We start from the raw sequence: 18,015 nt of genomic DNA on the forward strand, positions 1-18,015 counted from the left end.
AAAAAAATCAGCAAAAAATAGGAGGCAATTGAAAAAATACATATAAATGCATAAATGTATTTTTCTAGAAACAAATGAGCAATTAAGGCACATGATGGAAAAAAAACCTACTGAGGCAGAAGAACAAAAAACATTACAATCATAATGGATAATTTTATTTTCACACTCCACTCCCATTTATTTTTTTTATTATACATTATTTTTGACATTCTCCATACTGTGTGTGTATATATATATATATATAAAATTTTTTTTTTTCCCCCAGAAGTCAAATGTCAATTTTGGAAGCGAAATCAGTGGTCTCCTATGTCTGCATCATTTCGCGCTGATCTTTTGCTCAAAGGCGGAATCATTTTTAATGCACACTTTGTCATTTCTTCTTGAATTAACCTCGAGAGTGTTGTTTTTTTTTTTTTGCGCCTCTTCAAAAAGGCTAAGAAGTCGAGGAAGAGAAAGGGCAGCAGAAAAGGCTAACCTGTTAGCAAACAGTGAAAAGAGGCTTTAATCCTTAATAGGCTAAATTCAGACTAAGTGGCCCCTAAGACGCTTTCAAAGGGGACTTTTCAGACTCGGCGATTCGGGATGAGGGCAGCGCATTGATTTTTTTTTTCTTTTTTTGGGGGGGAGGGGGGGGGGTCTCTAGCATGCTAAGTCTGGGAGTGCAACTCAATGAGGCGCTTCCTGCCGAGAAGAATGCGGTGCCGTTTATCTGGCTGACAACAGTTACACTCAACTGTTCGTGTAAAAGGTTGCGCAATCAATCTCGGAGCGACGGAGCCACTTTCGCATCAAACCGCAGCCCGTGCGAGTCGAGGGCATTTGTTTGGTTCGGCCCCTTGGAGTCGATGTTCACCGGTGGCCTTTGGCAAGTCCTCGCAAGAGGCTCGCGGCATTCCCCCATGACCCGAAACGGCTGACGCAATTCTCTGAATTACCAAAGCCAAAATCACAAGAAATGCACCTGACGTGACTTTTGACTTTTGAGCCAATGAAAAACTGGACTGCTGAAGATTTTTGAGGCTTTTCCAGTACCCGCGATTGACACTTGAGGTCAGGGGTCAGGGGTCAGAGTTGACCAACCACTTCTCCTTTCTTCGAGGAGCCGGAGCTCGACTCGAAGGTCCCCTTGTCCAGCCCCATCCATCGAGTCAGCCCGAGAGGAGTCCTCTTCCTCCTCCTTCCCTCTTGCACATCTGGCTGCCCCCAGAACGCTCATTTGGAGAACCAACAAGAATGTTTTTATTTCCCGGGAGAAAAGAAGAACTCCGGAGCGAAACCACAGACTTTAAACAAGAGAGAGGCACCGACGACGGCCCTCACACAGCCTGCTGCTGGGCCACGATGATGAACGGCGTTTGCTCCCCCGTCGTCCTTGCTCATTTTTAATTCATTTTTTTTTTTTTGTATAAGTCCTCACATCCATCATCAGTCCCTCGACTAGAACGTACCTTGGTATGCCCTTGTGGCCAAAACTCATAAATTGTTTGCTTTGGCTTTGAAGGAGGTCCAGTTTGCAAGCAGTGGTTTGGTTTCCGATGTCTCCGGTGGCCGAGACTGCTTTTGTGTCCTAAGCTTCTCGTGTCTTCGCCCGTTCTCGGGATACTCCTGCAAGTCTTTAGAATACGCTGCATGGAACCGTGTGCAATCCGACTTGTATTCGGCAACACCCGGCATTTTTGGAACCTTTTTCTTTTTTCCCCTCCGTATGGCGCGTCTGCCGTGACATGTTTTTGGATGCATGTGTGGCGCGAGAGAATTGCGGGATGTTTTACCGCTCTTACCCAAGCCAATCTGGATAACAATCACGATTTTCATGCTGTTGACACTAGCATAATATTATGACTTCTTTTTTCAGTATTTCATTTCTGAATGTTTTTTTTTTTGTGTCAGCAATACATTTTGTTTTGTCTTAAATTAAAATACTTCAAAATTAAATACAAGAAAATATGTTTCAGATTTGCTTACATAACGTCCTGATGTGTACAAACACTCCAAAATAGAACTTTGGGGCCGGCCACCACGCTTGAAGATCAACCAGAGAGCTTGACCACCCTTCTTGTAGCTGATGATGTCAAAGTGACGCAAGAGAACAGGAAACTGCTCAGACTTCAAGCATGATGTCCATCGGGGAAAAAAAAAAAGATCCAAGTATTGTACTGTTGTCTGCTGCAGCGACTGGGGAAAATCAAACAAACAAAAAACAAACCCCACCTGATTAGATCCCAGGCTTCACGACATGCACGCATTTTGCCTTTTGTGCTGCGTTTTCTGAAGCGAAAAGTACCGTAATCGAAACACATTCTCTGCAAAAATTTTTTTTTTTTTTAAATCTGGCGTTCCCAAGTGCTTCTTTGCCATTTGGAGGTTATCGGCAGTCACCATGTGGATGGATGACTGAGCAGAAAAAGTTTTGCGCTCTTGCTTAGAAGAATATTTTTGGTCTGCTTTCAGTTGGACTGACATTGACGACTTTTCAAGTTTGAAAACAACCCAAGAAAAACGTATGTTCCGTACCGTGTACTGCTTTTTAGCCGATTTTGTCGACTGAAAATACAAGTTGGACTTCTGTAAATCTTCTGTCTGAATGTCGGACATAAATTCACCCCCCTCGCGCCCCTTTCCTGCCTCTAACATCAAGCATCGGCAATATGTTGAGGCCATTTAGAAGACTTGTAACCCCTCAGCTGATGGCAATCACATGATTTTTTTTTTTTTTTTTGGGGGGGGGGCACATTTTTTGAATCCCAAATTAGTTTTGGAACACTAGACGGAGTGTCAGACAGACTTTTTTCCTCCTGACCCCCACCCCCAAAAAAAAAAAAAATGTACCGTACGCTCAAATGGCAATGTCTTGAATTCAGAGAACAGCCTAGTCCTTTTTGCCTCTCCAAGAACATGAAACCTCAATGATCGCCGTCTCTCTCTCTCACACACACACACACACACACACACACACACACACACACACACACACACACACACACACACACAGACTCGGCTGCGCTCTTTTCACGCGCGCACGCATGCCCAGACAGCTGTGCTCTATTACGGCAACGTACGGTAGCCATGTCTCCGCCCCTCACCTCCAGCCCTCCCTGTGACTCTCATTGGAAATGTTAGGCCGTGATGGGAGGAAGCCCCTGCCAGATTTATACGACGCAGGTGCACACTTTGGAAGGCCTTCTTGTCCACACACACACACACACACACACACACACACACACACACACACACACACATCAGGCACGCGAGCAGACCAGCCCACAAAGACGGGGGATCTCGTGTCAGCTACTTCATGTCTACACCGCTCACAAGTCACAACACACTTGAGACGCTCTCTCATAATGTGTCCTAACCGCTCGGAGCTGAATCCAAACCTCGCCGAAAGTCTCGCCCGACTGGCGGTGTCCTTTGCTGCAACTGATTTGGAATTTTTCGCTTTGCAGAAATACGGGTTCCCTTCCTATCGTTTCCTCCTTTAGCCGCCGCGTCCGTAGGCTTGCTTTTGTTCCGGGAACATCCGAGGCATTTCCTCTGTGCGCTAGCCCGCTATTTCCAATAAGAGAAAGGCTGGAGGAGGTATGCGCTGTGCGGGCTGGGCTTGCCTTCTTGTTAGCGTTGTGCGATTGTCGAAAGAGACAGGAACACCGGGGATATGAGTTCCCTCTGGAAAAAAAAAACGACATTCCAAGTAGGAACGGCTTACATGCCTACACAGCAATAAAAGTGCTGAAAACCATGTAGACCTAAGAACGAAGGTTTTGTTGGGTTTTTTTTTTTTAAGCAATCGAATTGCCATTTTTACAATGACTACATGAAATGGTCCTTTTTATGACAAGTCGAAATTATTTCCAATGCAAGAATATTTCTTCTGGATTTGAATATATCCCGGGATACCACTGTGGAGACGGAATAGCAAAAAAGTTACATTGCGTATTCTGCGCGGGATTTTACAGTACTCCAAATGCCTCTTCGTGTGCCTCGGTTCCTCCTTTCCTGAGCGACAGCTTGTGTGAAATAGAAGATGGATTGCGACAAACTCAACTTTTGCTGCCTTGCGCGCGGTAACCAGCTGCAAGCGAGCGTCCTCTGTGGCTGACCTCTGCCGTCAAGTTGTGCCAGCAGAAAACGGCAAACGCCAGAGGTGCCGCCATTCCTGCGTCATTCCTGACCAGGGTACTGCCGCGTACGTCTGTGGGCTTTCGGGGTGAGCTCATACTGTAAATATAACCGCATCTGTCTTCAACTCCACATCCAGACTGTCTGCGCCTGACAAGAAATTAATTCAACAAGTCCCTTTTTGGTCAAAACTCAACAGGAGAGCGCAGCGCAGCGCAGGGGTGCTTGGAAAAGTGAAAAGCAACATGAAGGGAAAACAATGGAATGGCTCTCGAAGTATCAAAGCAAGTAAAAGAAAAATCTTTTACAAAAAAAAATTAATAAATAAATCACAGTTCCGTTGCAGCCATTCACGAAAAAAAAAATGAAGCCTGGGGATTTTGTGACGTTACGCTTCGTGGCGTGACACTTTTATCACATTCACATGTGGTTTGATGTTTCCCTCTTTTTCGCTGTTTTCATCGACATTAACTCAAGTGTATTTCTCGCGCACTCGGAAACAGCCAACGCTGTCAACAAAGTGCTGTAGATGGAGCAAAAATAATTCAAACAACAAACCGTAAAACAATAAATTAATGATGAAAACAGTAGAAAGCACAAAATAAGTCAAAGTAAATATCAAGTCCCATGTTGAGTCAAAAGGGACTAGAAATGCGTTTTAAGATGAATTTTAGAGATGGGCAGCCAGGGGGCCTGCTGAATGTTCATTCCAAAGAGAGCGAGCGGCAACGGAAATGGCTCCATCCCCTCTGAGCCTCCGCTTAGTTCTCAGTGCCTCTAATAGCGTCTCGTCCGCAGACCCGAGGCATCGGGCAGGGATGCGGGAGCTCAGAGGTGGGGCGAGGCCATGTCAAGATTTGAAACAAATAATGGGAGCTTCAAAAGAACTTGAAAATGGAGCCAGCGAAGGGATGCTAAAGTAGGAGTTGTGCGTTCCTTCTTGCGAGTACCAGTGAAGAAGCAAGCGGCAGCATTCTGGACCAACTGGAGACGCTCGATGGAGGATTGGCTGACTCCAAAGTCAAGGGCGTTTCAGTGATCCAGCTGAGATGTGACGAAGATATGACGGACTGAAGCGCTCTTGAGAAAGGCGAGGCTTCATTTTAGCCAGCTGCCTAAGATGAAAGAAAGAAGCTGGATTTAACAACGGCATCATTAGGTCAGTTTGGGTTTTCCTGCAAGCTACAATTTCTCTCGCTGGCTTTACATGGAGGGTTTTTATTTTTTTTTTCCCCCTCATTCCAAAGATCTGATCTGGGGATGTCTGGTCAATGGTTGACAAGTGACGTGATCTATTCTCCATCTGCCGAAAACACGCACCAGTGCGCTCATCCAAACAGCCGTGTACAGCTTTGTAACACATGCAGATCGATGACATCACATGATTGATCAAGATGGAGTTTAGCCACAGTTTTTCAGATTTTTTTTTTCCTCCCCTCTTCGACATATACATTATCTCTTTCGTCACAGGCGAGCTGGTGTAGGAATCGATCGAATCGGAGCATTTGCCATGTCGGCATGATGCTCTTCACATGTACACGACGTGACGATGTGAGCAGCAAGAGTTGTACCTCGTCTTCAGATCATTTCTTCAAAAGCATCCTGAAATTGCTCCTTTCCCAATTCGTATTATTTCAGGTCATGCCCGCTGATGGCGGGGTGGCCGTTCTTCAACCTTTGCTTTTCTTTTGTTTTGTTTTCGGCTTAAAAGCTGAAACTGCGTCAAGGAAAAAAAAATGCTGAAAACGAGTCCGTTCTAATCTGGCTGAACTCGGAGAGCGTTTTGGAATTGCATCGGCAGCCATGCGCCCATGTACATTTCGACATCGCGCTTACATTCGTCTCGGCATCCAGTTTGGGATTTGGGAGCGCAACCGGGTTTTTATTTTGTTGACTTTGGTTTGACATCGGTGCTCGTGCGCTCTGCGACAGATGCGGGGCCTAATTTGAGTCAGCAGGCTTCCTTTGGTTTGTACCGGGGATTTTCCAGCACTACTTTGCTTGTGTATTACGTGACAGGGCATCTGGAATGAGTTTGATAGCGGCGGTCTCGGCCGTCACATCTGCTGAATGCAAAATGATTCACGTGAGCATTGGCTCATATTCTTCTCGCTTTATCAAAAGTCTTTTGATATCTTATCAAGCGCCGCATTTTATGCTGTGGCATCCCAAGACCGAATCGGATCTCAGCCCTTTTCTAAAAAACATTATAAACCTGGACTTTTTTTTTTTTTTTTTTTTTTTCCCAGTTTAATAAAAAGCAAGATTTTGTCAGGGTGACGATCGCTTTCACTTCATCTATTTTTGTCATGGACGTCAAACGGTATCAATTCGTTTGTAACGTAACGCATCGTATTGATGCCCGAGGCGCGCCCGATTGTGATGCAAGGGCATTGAGGTTCCGTCTTCTGTCCTAAATTGTCTACACCGTCAGCCGCTGTGCAAGAGCCACAGAGTGCCCCGTGGCGGGGGTCATCTCGCGGGCAGACGGGAAGGCCCGGGTTCAGCCTCTGAGCTGTTGATCAGTCGTGACTGAAGCATGCACGCGAGACCCGGCGCGGGGAAGGAGGAAAACAGAAGAGCCAACGGCGGTGGAAAATGCGGCGGGAGGCAAACGTGGCTTTGTGGTCACAAATGATTTTCGAGAATTAAACGCGGGAATACCCAGACTCCTTCCAGTGTTCGTTCTCTCATATCAAACGGGGAGTTCAGAACGTTGAACTTCGTCGCCCACTTTTGAGTTTGTCTTCTTGCAACACTGAGTGAATATACACTCGCTCGGATTGATCTGATAAATCACCACGAGATGGCTTTGATCAGATCTTGGTCCATGCATGGTGTGTGTGTGTGTTTGTGTGTGTGTGTATTGTGTTGTGTTGTGTTGTACAGTACGCGATTCCATGTGGCGAGGTGGCGTGCGAAAGCAATGGGGTGGTGAGAACATGAAAAGTTCATGCATAGTTCGTGCATCAGTGCAGTGGTTTTCTTGCAAGAAGCTGTTATTTTGCAATCCAAGTGCCTTTCTTTAGGTTATGTTGTTATTTAGTCGGAAAGCATTGTTTTGATATTTGAGATATCGCAAAAGCCAAAAAGAAAAATACGGTAGCGTCAAAGTTCTGCTTGAAATGCATTCCTTCACAAAAATCTCTTTTACTCTGAATTTTCCTTGGAAATGAAGATTTTACCAAAGAATGGGAAGAGGTAAAAATGTACTTTTTTTCCCCCCGATGAAAGAAGAGGGTTTCTTTTGTTAGGTACCATGCTTATACAGCTACAGAACTAAAAAAAAAAAAAAAAAAAAAAGTCCAATTTTCAAAAATGGCTGCGATCGACTCTCCCAATTTGAGGAAAAAAAACCTCATCCATCCTCCATAATACCTAAAGTGTCTCACTTGACATTCGGATTTATTTCGCAGCATGTTTCACTTCATATAGGAGTAAATGGTTTCTTGACTCGGTTGGTTTGGTCATGTTGTAGCACAGCAAAAAATTTCACTGACCCAAGCACGGAGTTTGATCGATAAGCAAAGGTCTGTGTCACACAAGTAACAAAGTAGAAATCCCGACGATTTACTTGAATGTTGTGTCAAATGTTGCTAGCTCTGCATCCATTGCAGCCTGATGGTCATCCTGCAAGCGGGATTCCCCCATCTGCGGCCCCTTCTCAAGGTTTCTCCCCAGGTGGCGCTATGGGACTTTGTCCCTGCCCTCGCGGGGGTTCAGGTCAGGGGATGCCGTGAAAACTTGCCAACTGTGGGCGTGTGAAGCCCTTTGAGACTCTTTTTGTGGTTCCGTGCGATTGAAGTAAATGCGACTTGACTTGATTTGAATTCTCTTTGCGCTCTCCAGGCACGTGTACAAATGACCAAGCTGTGAAGCTGCAATAGACAGTCGAAATTTGTAGCGAGACAGAGAGCGGCTGCTCCGTTTAACGACACCACATAAAACATCCCGAAGGAGCTGGAAAGAACCCATCTTGTCAACCGCGCTCCGAAGAAAGTCATGGAAGCAGACAGTTTTCATCAATCCGGTTTGCGACCCAGACAAAGCCGGCTCCGAGCCAAATGCCCCTGGATGCAATTAGCTCGACTTGAGCACAATGAAATGTCAGATTGAAAGCAGAGCGCTGGCGCGGTCTTCAAACGATCTTTTTTTCCCAATTTTTTTTTTTTTACAGTATTTGATTGATCACTCGCTAATGTCAGCATCGCCAAATACACACAAGCTGTGATTAGCCTTGACTCATTTGTACTTTATTAGACACAGTAGTACATGTCGCAATAATTCTGCATCTTTGATGCGCTTGCCATCGCCACTGAGATAAAACTGCGAGTTATCAAACTGCGAATGGCTGCGAGCATCAATTCAAGCGACGCGCCAAAAGTCGACCGTTGTTGCTCACTGCGAAAGGCGATGTATCCTTCAGCACTCTGCCGACCCGCCCGCATTTGGCCCCGCGGGCTACTTTTCGATCGAGGTTTTGTTTTATGTACCCGATGTAGTCTGTTGGCTGTCGCTCCCCGCTTGTTCTCAAAGGCTTTCGAATCGAGTTCATCATAAATACGCTGGAACTGGACGCAGGCATTTGGTGCACTCAGGAGGAGTGCTGCATTCAGGAACCAAAACGATCCATTTCCACAGGGGCGGATTGGCTTCGACTCAGTGCACCGTTTATGACGGCGGTGTCTAAACTATTTGAGGTCATTTGAGGCTTGCGACGTGACCCCACCCCCCCCCCCCCCAAAAAAAAAAAACTTGGGCCGTAAGGTTAGTTTTAAAAAAACGGGGAGGTGGGCCAAGTGGGAAGGAAGGGGACTGTAGAATTTTTCTCTGTGTTCAAAGATACAAATGAACCATTTCTGATGAAAAGAAGAACGCCGTTTATCTTCAAAGCACTGTACAACGAAATCATGTTTGCAGCAAGACTTTTTTCACAACAGGGGACTTTTCACTCTCGCAAATTTTATCTCAAATGTAAACAAACACCCACACAAAACGTATATGTGTACTCTTTATTTTTATTCCAATAGTGCATAAGTACGAGCATACACTTATTTGACACTTCATATAGCCAGCGTAGAAAGAAAAAAATGGGAAAGAAATTGTGAAATTTACGATCAGCATTCACTTTCACTTAATTTCTTGCCGAATGTCTTTTACTTTGCTTCCTCCATCTTTCATTTTTATGACTTTTATCCTGTCTTCAAGTGTGAATGCTTTTCTTTTCTTCACTCCTTGTTCTGCAAAGGTCCGTTTCGTCGCCATTTTCGCAATGCAACGTTCGTGCAGCGTCTGAAACGAACAATAACAAATACTTCCTGGACGACTGCGCATGTGTAAGCCACTGTGGTGTTTGCTGTTGCCATTTCCGAGCTAAGCAGTAGGAGTCGCTGTGGCGGGCTGAGGTCGGATTAGACTTTTGCGGAAGTCTTGTTTTCATTGTAGTGAACCTCACTGCGAGGCAAGGGTGGAGAAAAGAATTTCATATTACGCAACAGGGGGACTTTTCGTTGTAGGGGGAAGCAGAAAACATGGAACGCTTTAATGCACGAAGATTTTTTTCACACTAGGGGGTATTTTCGCCCATGTAGGTTTCGTTGTTCACTGTAGAGAATAAAGAGAATTCCGTTTTAGAGGCCAAAATAGTTTTATAATACAAACAATCGACAATTGCTTTCTTGACTGGCGTGTTTCCAAAGAATGGAGCAATTTTAAAGTGGCCCTCCCATTTTTCTGTCGCGAAAAAGTTTGGCCACCCCTGATTTGTAATCCTTGGAGGGAGGGCACAGTTCATTGGCATTTGGCCCGTGCGTTTATTTTCAGATGTCCGTGAGCATGTCACGAGTGTGAAAATGGGTTTGTGCGTGCGCACCGATGGCCGCATGTGTCGATGTGTGCCAGCGGCGCAGTGGGCCCGCGGGAGCGCTCGGCCCTTCTTTCCCACAGTGTGCGTCCCACGAGCTTTCATGGTGACGTCAGAACTGAGGTACAGACAAGTGCCCTGCTCGGAGGCCCGAAGGTCAGGAGAAAGATCTCTTTTGATGCCAAACTAAACTCTCACTCTCTCTCTCGCTCGCTCTTTCAGGCTATGTGGTTGATGCTGCAACAGGAGGAGCCCGATGATTTCGTCATCGCAACCGGGGAGGTGCACAGCGTGAGGGAGTTTGTGGAAAAAGCCTTCCGACATGTGGGGAAGACAATCGTGTAAGCGCACACTCGCGCACACAATCCCTATCGTGAATTTTCTGTCTCTTTTTTTTTTTCCCTGATCAATTCCCTCGTGAGAAATCGCACTTGATACAATCCAGATTATATGAGCGCGACAGTGGCACATATCAGGTCGCCATTTTGCATGTTGCATCATTGTCATTTTTTGAAAATGGCTGCATAAGCCTTCCGCTTCTATTCGGGGTCAGGTCTGCGCGTGTTCATTTTGGGAGGTGAGCAAGGTTTTGTGGTTCATGGCAACGTGCCTATTTTGCAGGTGGAATGGCAAGGATGAGCACGAGGTGGGCTGTTGCCAGGAGACGGGAGTCGTGCATGTCAAAGTGAATCCAAAATATTTCCGGCCAACTGAAGTGGTAAGTTTTGACCGTTTCACGGGGATCTTTTCATGGAAAGTACAGTATTTGCTCACATGGGAGTCGATTGCGCAACCACGCTGCCTCTTCCAAAAGTCTCGAGTAGCAAAGTGGTCGTGTCCGTCCAGAGAAAGGGCCATCTCGGGTACGCACGCACAAGCGTCACAAGGCACGCGTCCTGTTTTGCAAGCAACCATTCACACCTGAGCGCAACCGAACCCGCTTGCGCCGCTCCACCCACCTTGCTGCCCTTTGGCTTCGCAGATCACACCCAAAAATCGGAAGGCCACAAATGCCCCGTGAAAGTGCAACGTGAGTTTTGACTGAAAGGCAAATAAATGCCGATTCGGCGTCAACGCAGAATGAAAGCGGCAGCTGATCTTTTTACCATATATTGAAAAAAAATAAATAAAGTATTCAAATGACATTCTGTGGACAGTTATGGACTGATGGACATTTTTTTTTCCCACCAAATTGAAAAAATGTCGGGATGAAATGATATTTTATACTTTTAAAATGGCATTGTTTTGTTTGCTGTCATCTGTGGAGCCACTGCATGGCTGTGCACTATCCAGTCCATTTTGGAAGAAACAGAATTCATGGTCGTAACTTTTATAACAAGTAACACGTTTTGAGGCAAACGCACTAAATATTAAAAAAAATATACACATCAAAATAAAGGGGCAATTAGCTACCTCAAAGTAACTGTCGCGTTTCCGTGTAACGCTTCACCTTGCACGTTTCCTGCTTTCCAAAGCAGACCTAAGCATGAATGTCATGTCTTTTCTTTTTGTACGGCTCCCATTCCCGGCCATTGTTTGTCCAAGTGTGCACTTAGCAGCTCGAGAGCAGTTTCAGGCTAAATTATCGGACCGCTTGTCGTGCACACGCGCTGTCCTACGCGGCCGAAAAGCAGCCCGTCGAAATCGCCCTCGTTCATGATGGCTGCGTTTCGGGTTTCGATGATTTGACTCGTCGGTCAGTCGGAAGCAGCAGTCATTTTTCACAAGAGGAATATCTCGGCCGGATTTGAACAACCCGTGTTCACGCGCGGCGTGAGCGTCAAAGTAATGACACGAGCCCCCATCCGATGATCCTTCCGTCCGCCCGGCTGTAGGTGCGAAGTGGCCCTCTCTCATCACTCTGCCCCCCCGAGGGCATTACGGCTCCTCCTCGGGGAGCGCGAGTGTCGGGTTACCGGTCGTGTTGCGGTCCAGATGATGTGTCGGGTCTTCAGTTGAAAGCCAGGAGTGCCACTCGTCAGAGGGTCGGCGTATTTGGATTAGAAGTGAGATTCAGTTGAGTGATGCCGGAGGATTAGCGCAAAGGTGGGGTGGGGTGGGGGGACTGGATCTATTCTATGAGATGGAGGGCTGTTGGCCACCCCAAAAACTGCTCAACCATTTGCCTTGACCCCTTTGAACAGAAAGCCGATAAACAATGCAAACAATAAAAAAATTGCTGTGGAAAACTGAAGAATTTTGAAGTGACCCTTTCGCCCTTCCATTTTTTTTTTTTTTTTTTCCTACGCGGCCCTCAAAGGAAAACGTTTGGCCACCCCCTGCTGTAGCCCGGGTCTCCGTTTGCAGACGGGGCGACAAGGGGGGGAAAGCCGATAAACAATGCAAACAATAAAAAAATTGCCTGTGGAAAACTGAAGAATTTGAAGTGACCCTTTCGCCCTTCCCTTTTTTTTTTTTTTTTTTTCCTACGCGGCCCTCAAAGGAAAACGTTTGGCCACCCCCTGCTGTAGCCCGCGTCTCCGTTTGCAGACCGGGCGACAAGGTGGTACCTTTTCTCTTCTCTCTTCCATTGTCTATTGTCTTTATCTGGAGCTCGAAGAGAGTGAAAAGCGTTTAACCTCTGACCTCTTTCGGCAGGAAGTTTATGACACCGGGCTCACAGCTTAGCATTGTTGCTCTCCTCAAGTGGAAATACCTGTCATCGTGTGGCTACACGCTAAAAGAATTCAGCTGATTCAGACACTTCTTTTGTGTTTGCTGTAAAGCGCGAGAAAGAAAAAAAAAAAAGCGCGTGCGCAGGTTTGTAAAAGCAGGGTGCCCTCAGGCCACGTGCCAATATGTAGCGTATGTCATTCATCACTCCCCTTGTCTGGATATGTGTGTGTGTGCGTGTGTGTGTGTGTGTGTGTGTGTGTGTGTGTGTTTCACTCTCCGGAGCCCAACAGGGTGCAACGAGCGAATTGCGTCAACTGTGCAGGTGTTCCTTGCGTTTGGGTGTTGCGAGAGCAGTCGTTTGTTTGCGGTTGTGTCGCGATGGGCTTGTTGTTTAGCGACTGTGCGAGTGCACCGGTCGCAATGGTGCAAGCGCATTTGTTGGTATGTGAAGACGAAAGTATGTCGGAAGGGCTGACAGATTTGTTGTTAATGTAGCGATAGATAAGTCGATCAACGTCGGGCTGACATGGCCGCTGATGGCATTCTTTGAGCTTTGCCAAGTTGTCAGTCTCGATCTTTCAGCCTTTGGGTTTCAGCCAGAACTGAACTTGGTCGTGCTTGAGTGTCCAACGCTCTTGAGTGGCATTTTGCGCATGTTCCAAATTTGACTCCGGTCGTTGACAGCCGATACAGGATATGAATTGAGTTTGGGGTTTTTCCTTTACTGTTCTCAGTACATTGCACATGTCACTTCGAAGTTCTGCCAATGAGACGTGATTATTTTTAGGTTGACAGTATTTTTTTGGACTATCGGGCACCCGTAAAATCCTTTCGTTATCCCCAAAATGGACGGTGCGCCTCACGATTATGATTTACCGTATTTTCCGGACTATAAGTCGCTCCTGAGTATAAGTCGCACCGGCCATAAAATGCACACTAAAGAGGAAAAAAACATAACATAGGTTGCACTGGAGCATAAGTTGCATTTTTGCGGAAATTTATTGGATAAATTCGGTGTCACTTTTGAAGAACTCCGCGGACACCGGACATAGAAGATGCGGCGCTTCCTCTTCGACTTCGCTTATGTCAGAGTCATCGTCAGTTGTTCTTATCAGTTACCGCCAATGTGGAAAGTATCAACACAGGCCTAGAGCACCCTCTTGTGGTTTAATGTGAAAATAACATGTGAAATGATAGAATGTGTTAATTATTTCACACATAAATCGCTCCAGAGTATAAGTCGCACCCTCAATCTCTAATCACCAGAGGGGAATCCCGCACGGTACATTTCGTTCATAAGCTAGGTCGCAGTGGCAGTTCTCCGCCTGCGGTTCATTGTAATGAAGGCCTTCTCACTATTTTGTGGGGGGGGGAAATCTGGTCATTATAATGAAGTTGACCTTATGAAGGTGTTCGTTGTAAGCGACATCGACAAATGGAAAATGAATGATGTGAAATCGCAACTTTGAAATGTGAACGTTATCGGGGCGACAACGTCGTCAACGGGGTACCTTGAAAATGACACTCAACTATTTACCGTCCAATGCTTCACAAAGTTATTGTGCCTGATCATCCAGTGTGCTTCATCGTCTGAAAAATACGGGAACCGTATATCCTTCAATATATTTCGAATGCTGTGTCCGTGTGCATGTGCGAGCAGTGGCGCCCGACCCTCTGCACCAAATGGCTTTTAATTCTAAAGGAGCAAGTTTCATTCGAATGTAATTCCTCCTGCATCGAGACGACAATCCGAACTTGACTGTTGAATGAAGTCTGTCAATGTACAAGAATATGAATGCAACATTTGTGTGTGTGTGTGTGTGTGTGTGTGTGTGTGTTTGTGTGTGTGTGTCGGCAGCCATCATACTTTCCATTTCATGTGTCGCTCGAGGCCAAAAACTGCGACTGGCTGAGTGACAGGCACAGCGTTTTTTTTGTTTTTTTTTGTAACCTCATGCAGAGAAAGAGTCTCGATGAATGGGAAGTTGTCTTCCTCCGTCCCATCTGCGTTCACGTAACTGCTCACCTGTCATATTTGCCGCACAACTTGTTGCTGGCCCACCGCCTCTTCTCGGTCTGAGCAGTTCGATGGTTCGGGGGGGTGGGGGGGAGGCCCGGAATGCCCCTCCAGGCAAGATTACCTGACTGTGAGACAGGAAAAACAATCCAACTTTGTCTGCCTGTGTCATATAAATCGGAATGAAAAAAAAAAAAAAAGCGTCCTTCCAGCAGCATCACCATTGACGTTTTTGGGGGGGGGGTTGTTTTTAAGCGCCGACATTTGTTGTCTCTTACATGTTGAGCTGTGAGTTATTTCTTGAAATAGTGGCCTCCAATAATAATGCTCTCAAATCTCGATTGATTAATTGACAATGACATCCGCCACTTAAAACGGGGATGCATCCCACCCAGCCCCCCACCCAACAGATGCTCATCTTTTTCTCCTCGAAGAAAAGTGTGGTGACTGTCATCACTTGAGTTCCTCGACTTATCTTCAGGAACTCGTTTGCATTTACACACGCTTAAAATGAAAACATACCGGAAATGTTTGACACTCACTTTTGCGATACAGCCTTTTTGTGTGCGGGGGGGCAAAAGAAGTTTTTGTGAGGGGAACCCCAATTGGACAGCGGAAGCAGACGCACTGCATGCATCCTCCATTTAGCGGTCGAAAAGGGGCCAGCCGTGGCCAAGCGCTGAAAAATGGAGCCGGTGACTGAAGCGACCCAGGTTGGACTCACCTCACATGCACTCTTCGGGTATTTCTCAACCCCGCCCTGTCCGTCAACGTCTCTAGTGAGAAGCATCTTATCTCCATGCGTTGCGTGTGACTCAGACATCGGGTCATGCCCTTATTTCCCGCACTGCTCTCAGATGCGTTGGACAGGTCTCTTCTTTTGTTGTTGTTGGCGTTGCACACCTGAGTTCTTTCTTACTCGGCGAGTGTGAAACGTCAGAGCGGAAGAGTGAAAGCGAGAGCCGACGGTGACTCACGGCGGTGCGAGCTGCGCACTCAAAGGTCGACACGATTGACCGGTTCAGGTTTTCATTTCATTTTTGCAGTCGTGCAAGCGGAGAAGCTCAACCAGGCAACTCAACGTTTTTGCTTTCTTGCCGTGCGACTTCCCATTCCTTTTCTCAGACCGTCGATCGTCATGAAGCGCTCAGCTCCAACCCTAAAAATAGCCGTGTTGACGCACCTCGCCTCGCTATCTGTCAAGTGTTCATCTTCGGTATGAATGACTGTTCTTCTTTTTGGAATGGCTGTCATACCAGCAGTCAGATGCGCATCGCGACATTCGTGAAAAATACGCCGCGTGTCATCGCCGGTTTCGTTGGCACTCGGAAGCGCGAAACAAAGGCTCCGGTGATGAAGCGCAACAAAGGCGGCTGCCTTTGCACGACGGTTTGCAACCACCGTCAACCTGCCTCGTGAGGTCATTCATGTTATGTCGCAAGTACACACCTGACCCATCCAGTTGCCAAATGTTTTTCATTCAAGGACAGTTGCACCCTTGGATACTCGGAGGCAGTTAGATATTATCAGTAAGCGATGTTGAATGCATTCCTTGTCGGGGTTTTTTTTTTGTTTTTGTTTGTTTAGTGTTTTTTGATGAAAGGTCATGACCTGTCTGCATAACTTCCCTTTCAGTGCTCCTTGCATGCATTGCAAGCACGTTGAAGGAGTGGAGCACAAGAGCCAAAGCGCTCGATTACCACTCATAAAATGCCATACAATTGAAGATGAGGATCCGCAATTTTTCATCAGCCCTACTGAGAAGCCACATAGGACCGCTCACTGTCTAAGCGCGCGTATGACAAAAAAAAACAATTTTAAATGAGGACAAAGGCTCCAGTTAGGAGGTGAGCAGCAGCATTTTGGACCAACTGGAGACGCTTAATGGAGGATTGTCTGACTCCAAAGTAAAGTCATTGTTAGATTGATCAGAGTAGTTGTGTCTTTTAAAGTAGCAGACACCGCTTGGTCACAAAGTCTTCCTAGCAACGGGGAAAACAGGAATCCACTCAGAGTTGGGGCTGCTCAAGCATGTGCTGAGTGATCTTTTGGCACAAAATGTCGTCGATTTTGGCCGAATTGCAGATTTTTGCATGACAAAGCGGGGGATGAAATGCTTGTGACTCGTTTTTATAACGTACAAATACTGACACGCTTGTTTGCGAGCAACAGTGAAAAGGAAAGACGTGTGAAGCGGCGCCGTTGGCAACGTCCGCTGGAAAAGGAGCATGTGACTTTTTCCGTGCCCGAGCCCATCCGGGCCTCTCCGTGATGACTACGAGCCGAGATATCCTGGAGAGCTTTCAAAATGCATTTGAAAAACACACACGCACACACACACACACACACACACACACACACACACACACACACACACACGCTGATGGAAATGTTGTGCAAATGGGTGGCGAATGCAAAGGCTTTGCCAATCTTCGCCCTCCTAAAATTGAGATGTCGCCGATTTTCTGATGCGATTGACTGCAGTTGGAATGAAGTCAACTGAACTGCACCAGAGTTTGCGGACTTTTGTTAGCTTGTTTTTTTTTTTTTTGGGTGGTGCGTACCATGGCACGGATGTTATCATTCACACTTGACCGAATAAACTGCACCATCACAACAATCACAATTGTTAACCAACCAACCGAGCCATGCTGGCAATTGTGAGCGCAAGCTAAATATATCGTCGACCTAAATCGGACGCCGCGTTGAACAAATTCCACCAACACCGGATTTGAAGCGCCTGCAACAGCCGTTGAGCACTTGCGTCGTCTGCGCGCTAAACGCGGATGTGGCCAAACTGGGCTGCGGTCATCGCAAATACCGTTTTTGACAGCGATTCGACATTTTTGCGTTGAGCGATTTTTGCGAGCCGAATTGGCCGACTGTTTTGCATGTGCGTGATCATTCCAAAAAATGGAGTCTTGTCTATTGATGCGCTGTTGCAGCGTTGCATACGTGATACAAATAAATGTGTTGAACTCGTATCGCGACGTATGCCAATCAGTGTCTTCTGGAGACAGATAACAGCCTGGAGGGATTTCACTTCATACCTGCGCCAGAACCGTCATGCGAAGAGCCCGGCGATCTTTTCAACGTGGTCGGCTACGTTTTTGCTGCGAGCGGGCGATGGGGTCACCGAACTGTCTGTCGAGGGGGGCACGAAATAAGCGACGCGGGTGAAGAAAGAGGCTATCCGGTGTGGCTTGGAAGATGGAGGGTTTCCGGCCGCTAGCGCTCCCTAGTCACGCGCGAGCTGATGTGAATTTAGGTGATGGGCGGCTTTCACCCCTGGGAGAGGATCTGGAAGGCGAATGGGACGGAAAGGCTCGGAAAAAAAAAAAAAAGAATGGGATTGACCTCTAACCTGCGCTCTGTAATGTGATCCCGCTATCTTTATTGC

General features: G+C 46.6%; 1 protein-coding gene across 3 annotated transcripts in view; it reads left to right on the plus strand.

Annotated features, from left to right (window-relative positions):
- The window catches only part of gmds (GDP-mannose 4,6-dehydratase), a 65,011-nt gene that overhangs the window by 37,035 nt on the left and 9,961 nt on the right, over window positions 1-18,015 (plus strand). For all 3 annotated transcript variants that reach the window (XR_002170112.1, XM_019885675.1, XM_019885661.1), the window contains exons 8-9: window positions 10,205-10,323; window positions 10,604-10,700. Coding sequence is in view for 2 of the 3 variants with exons in the window: in XM_019885675.1 (XP_019741234.1) it covers window positions 10,205-10,323; window positions 10,604-10,700 (216 nt within the window). In the remaining variant the exon portion in view is untranslated. The remainder of the gene's footprint in view (window positions 1-10,204; window positions 10,324-10,603; window positions 10,701-18,015) is intronic.

The sequence above is a fragment of the Hippocampus comes genome, unplaced genomic scaffold (genome assembly GCF_001891065.2).
Source record: "Hippocampus comes isolate QL1 unplaced genomic scaffold, H_comes_QL1_v1.1 scaffold90, whole genome shotgun sequence".
Taxonomy (NCBI): Eukaryota; Metazoa; Chordata; class Actinopteri; order Syngnathiformes; family Syngnathidae; genus Hippocampus; species Hippocampus comes.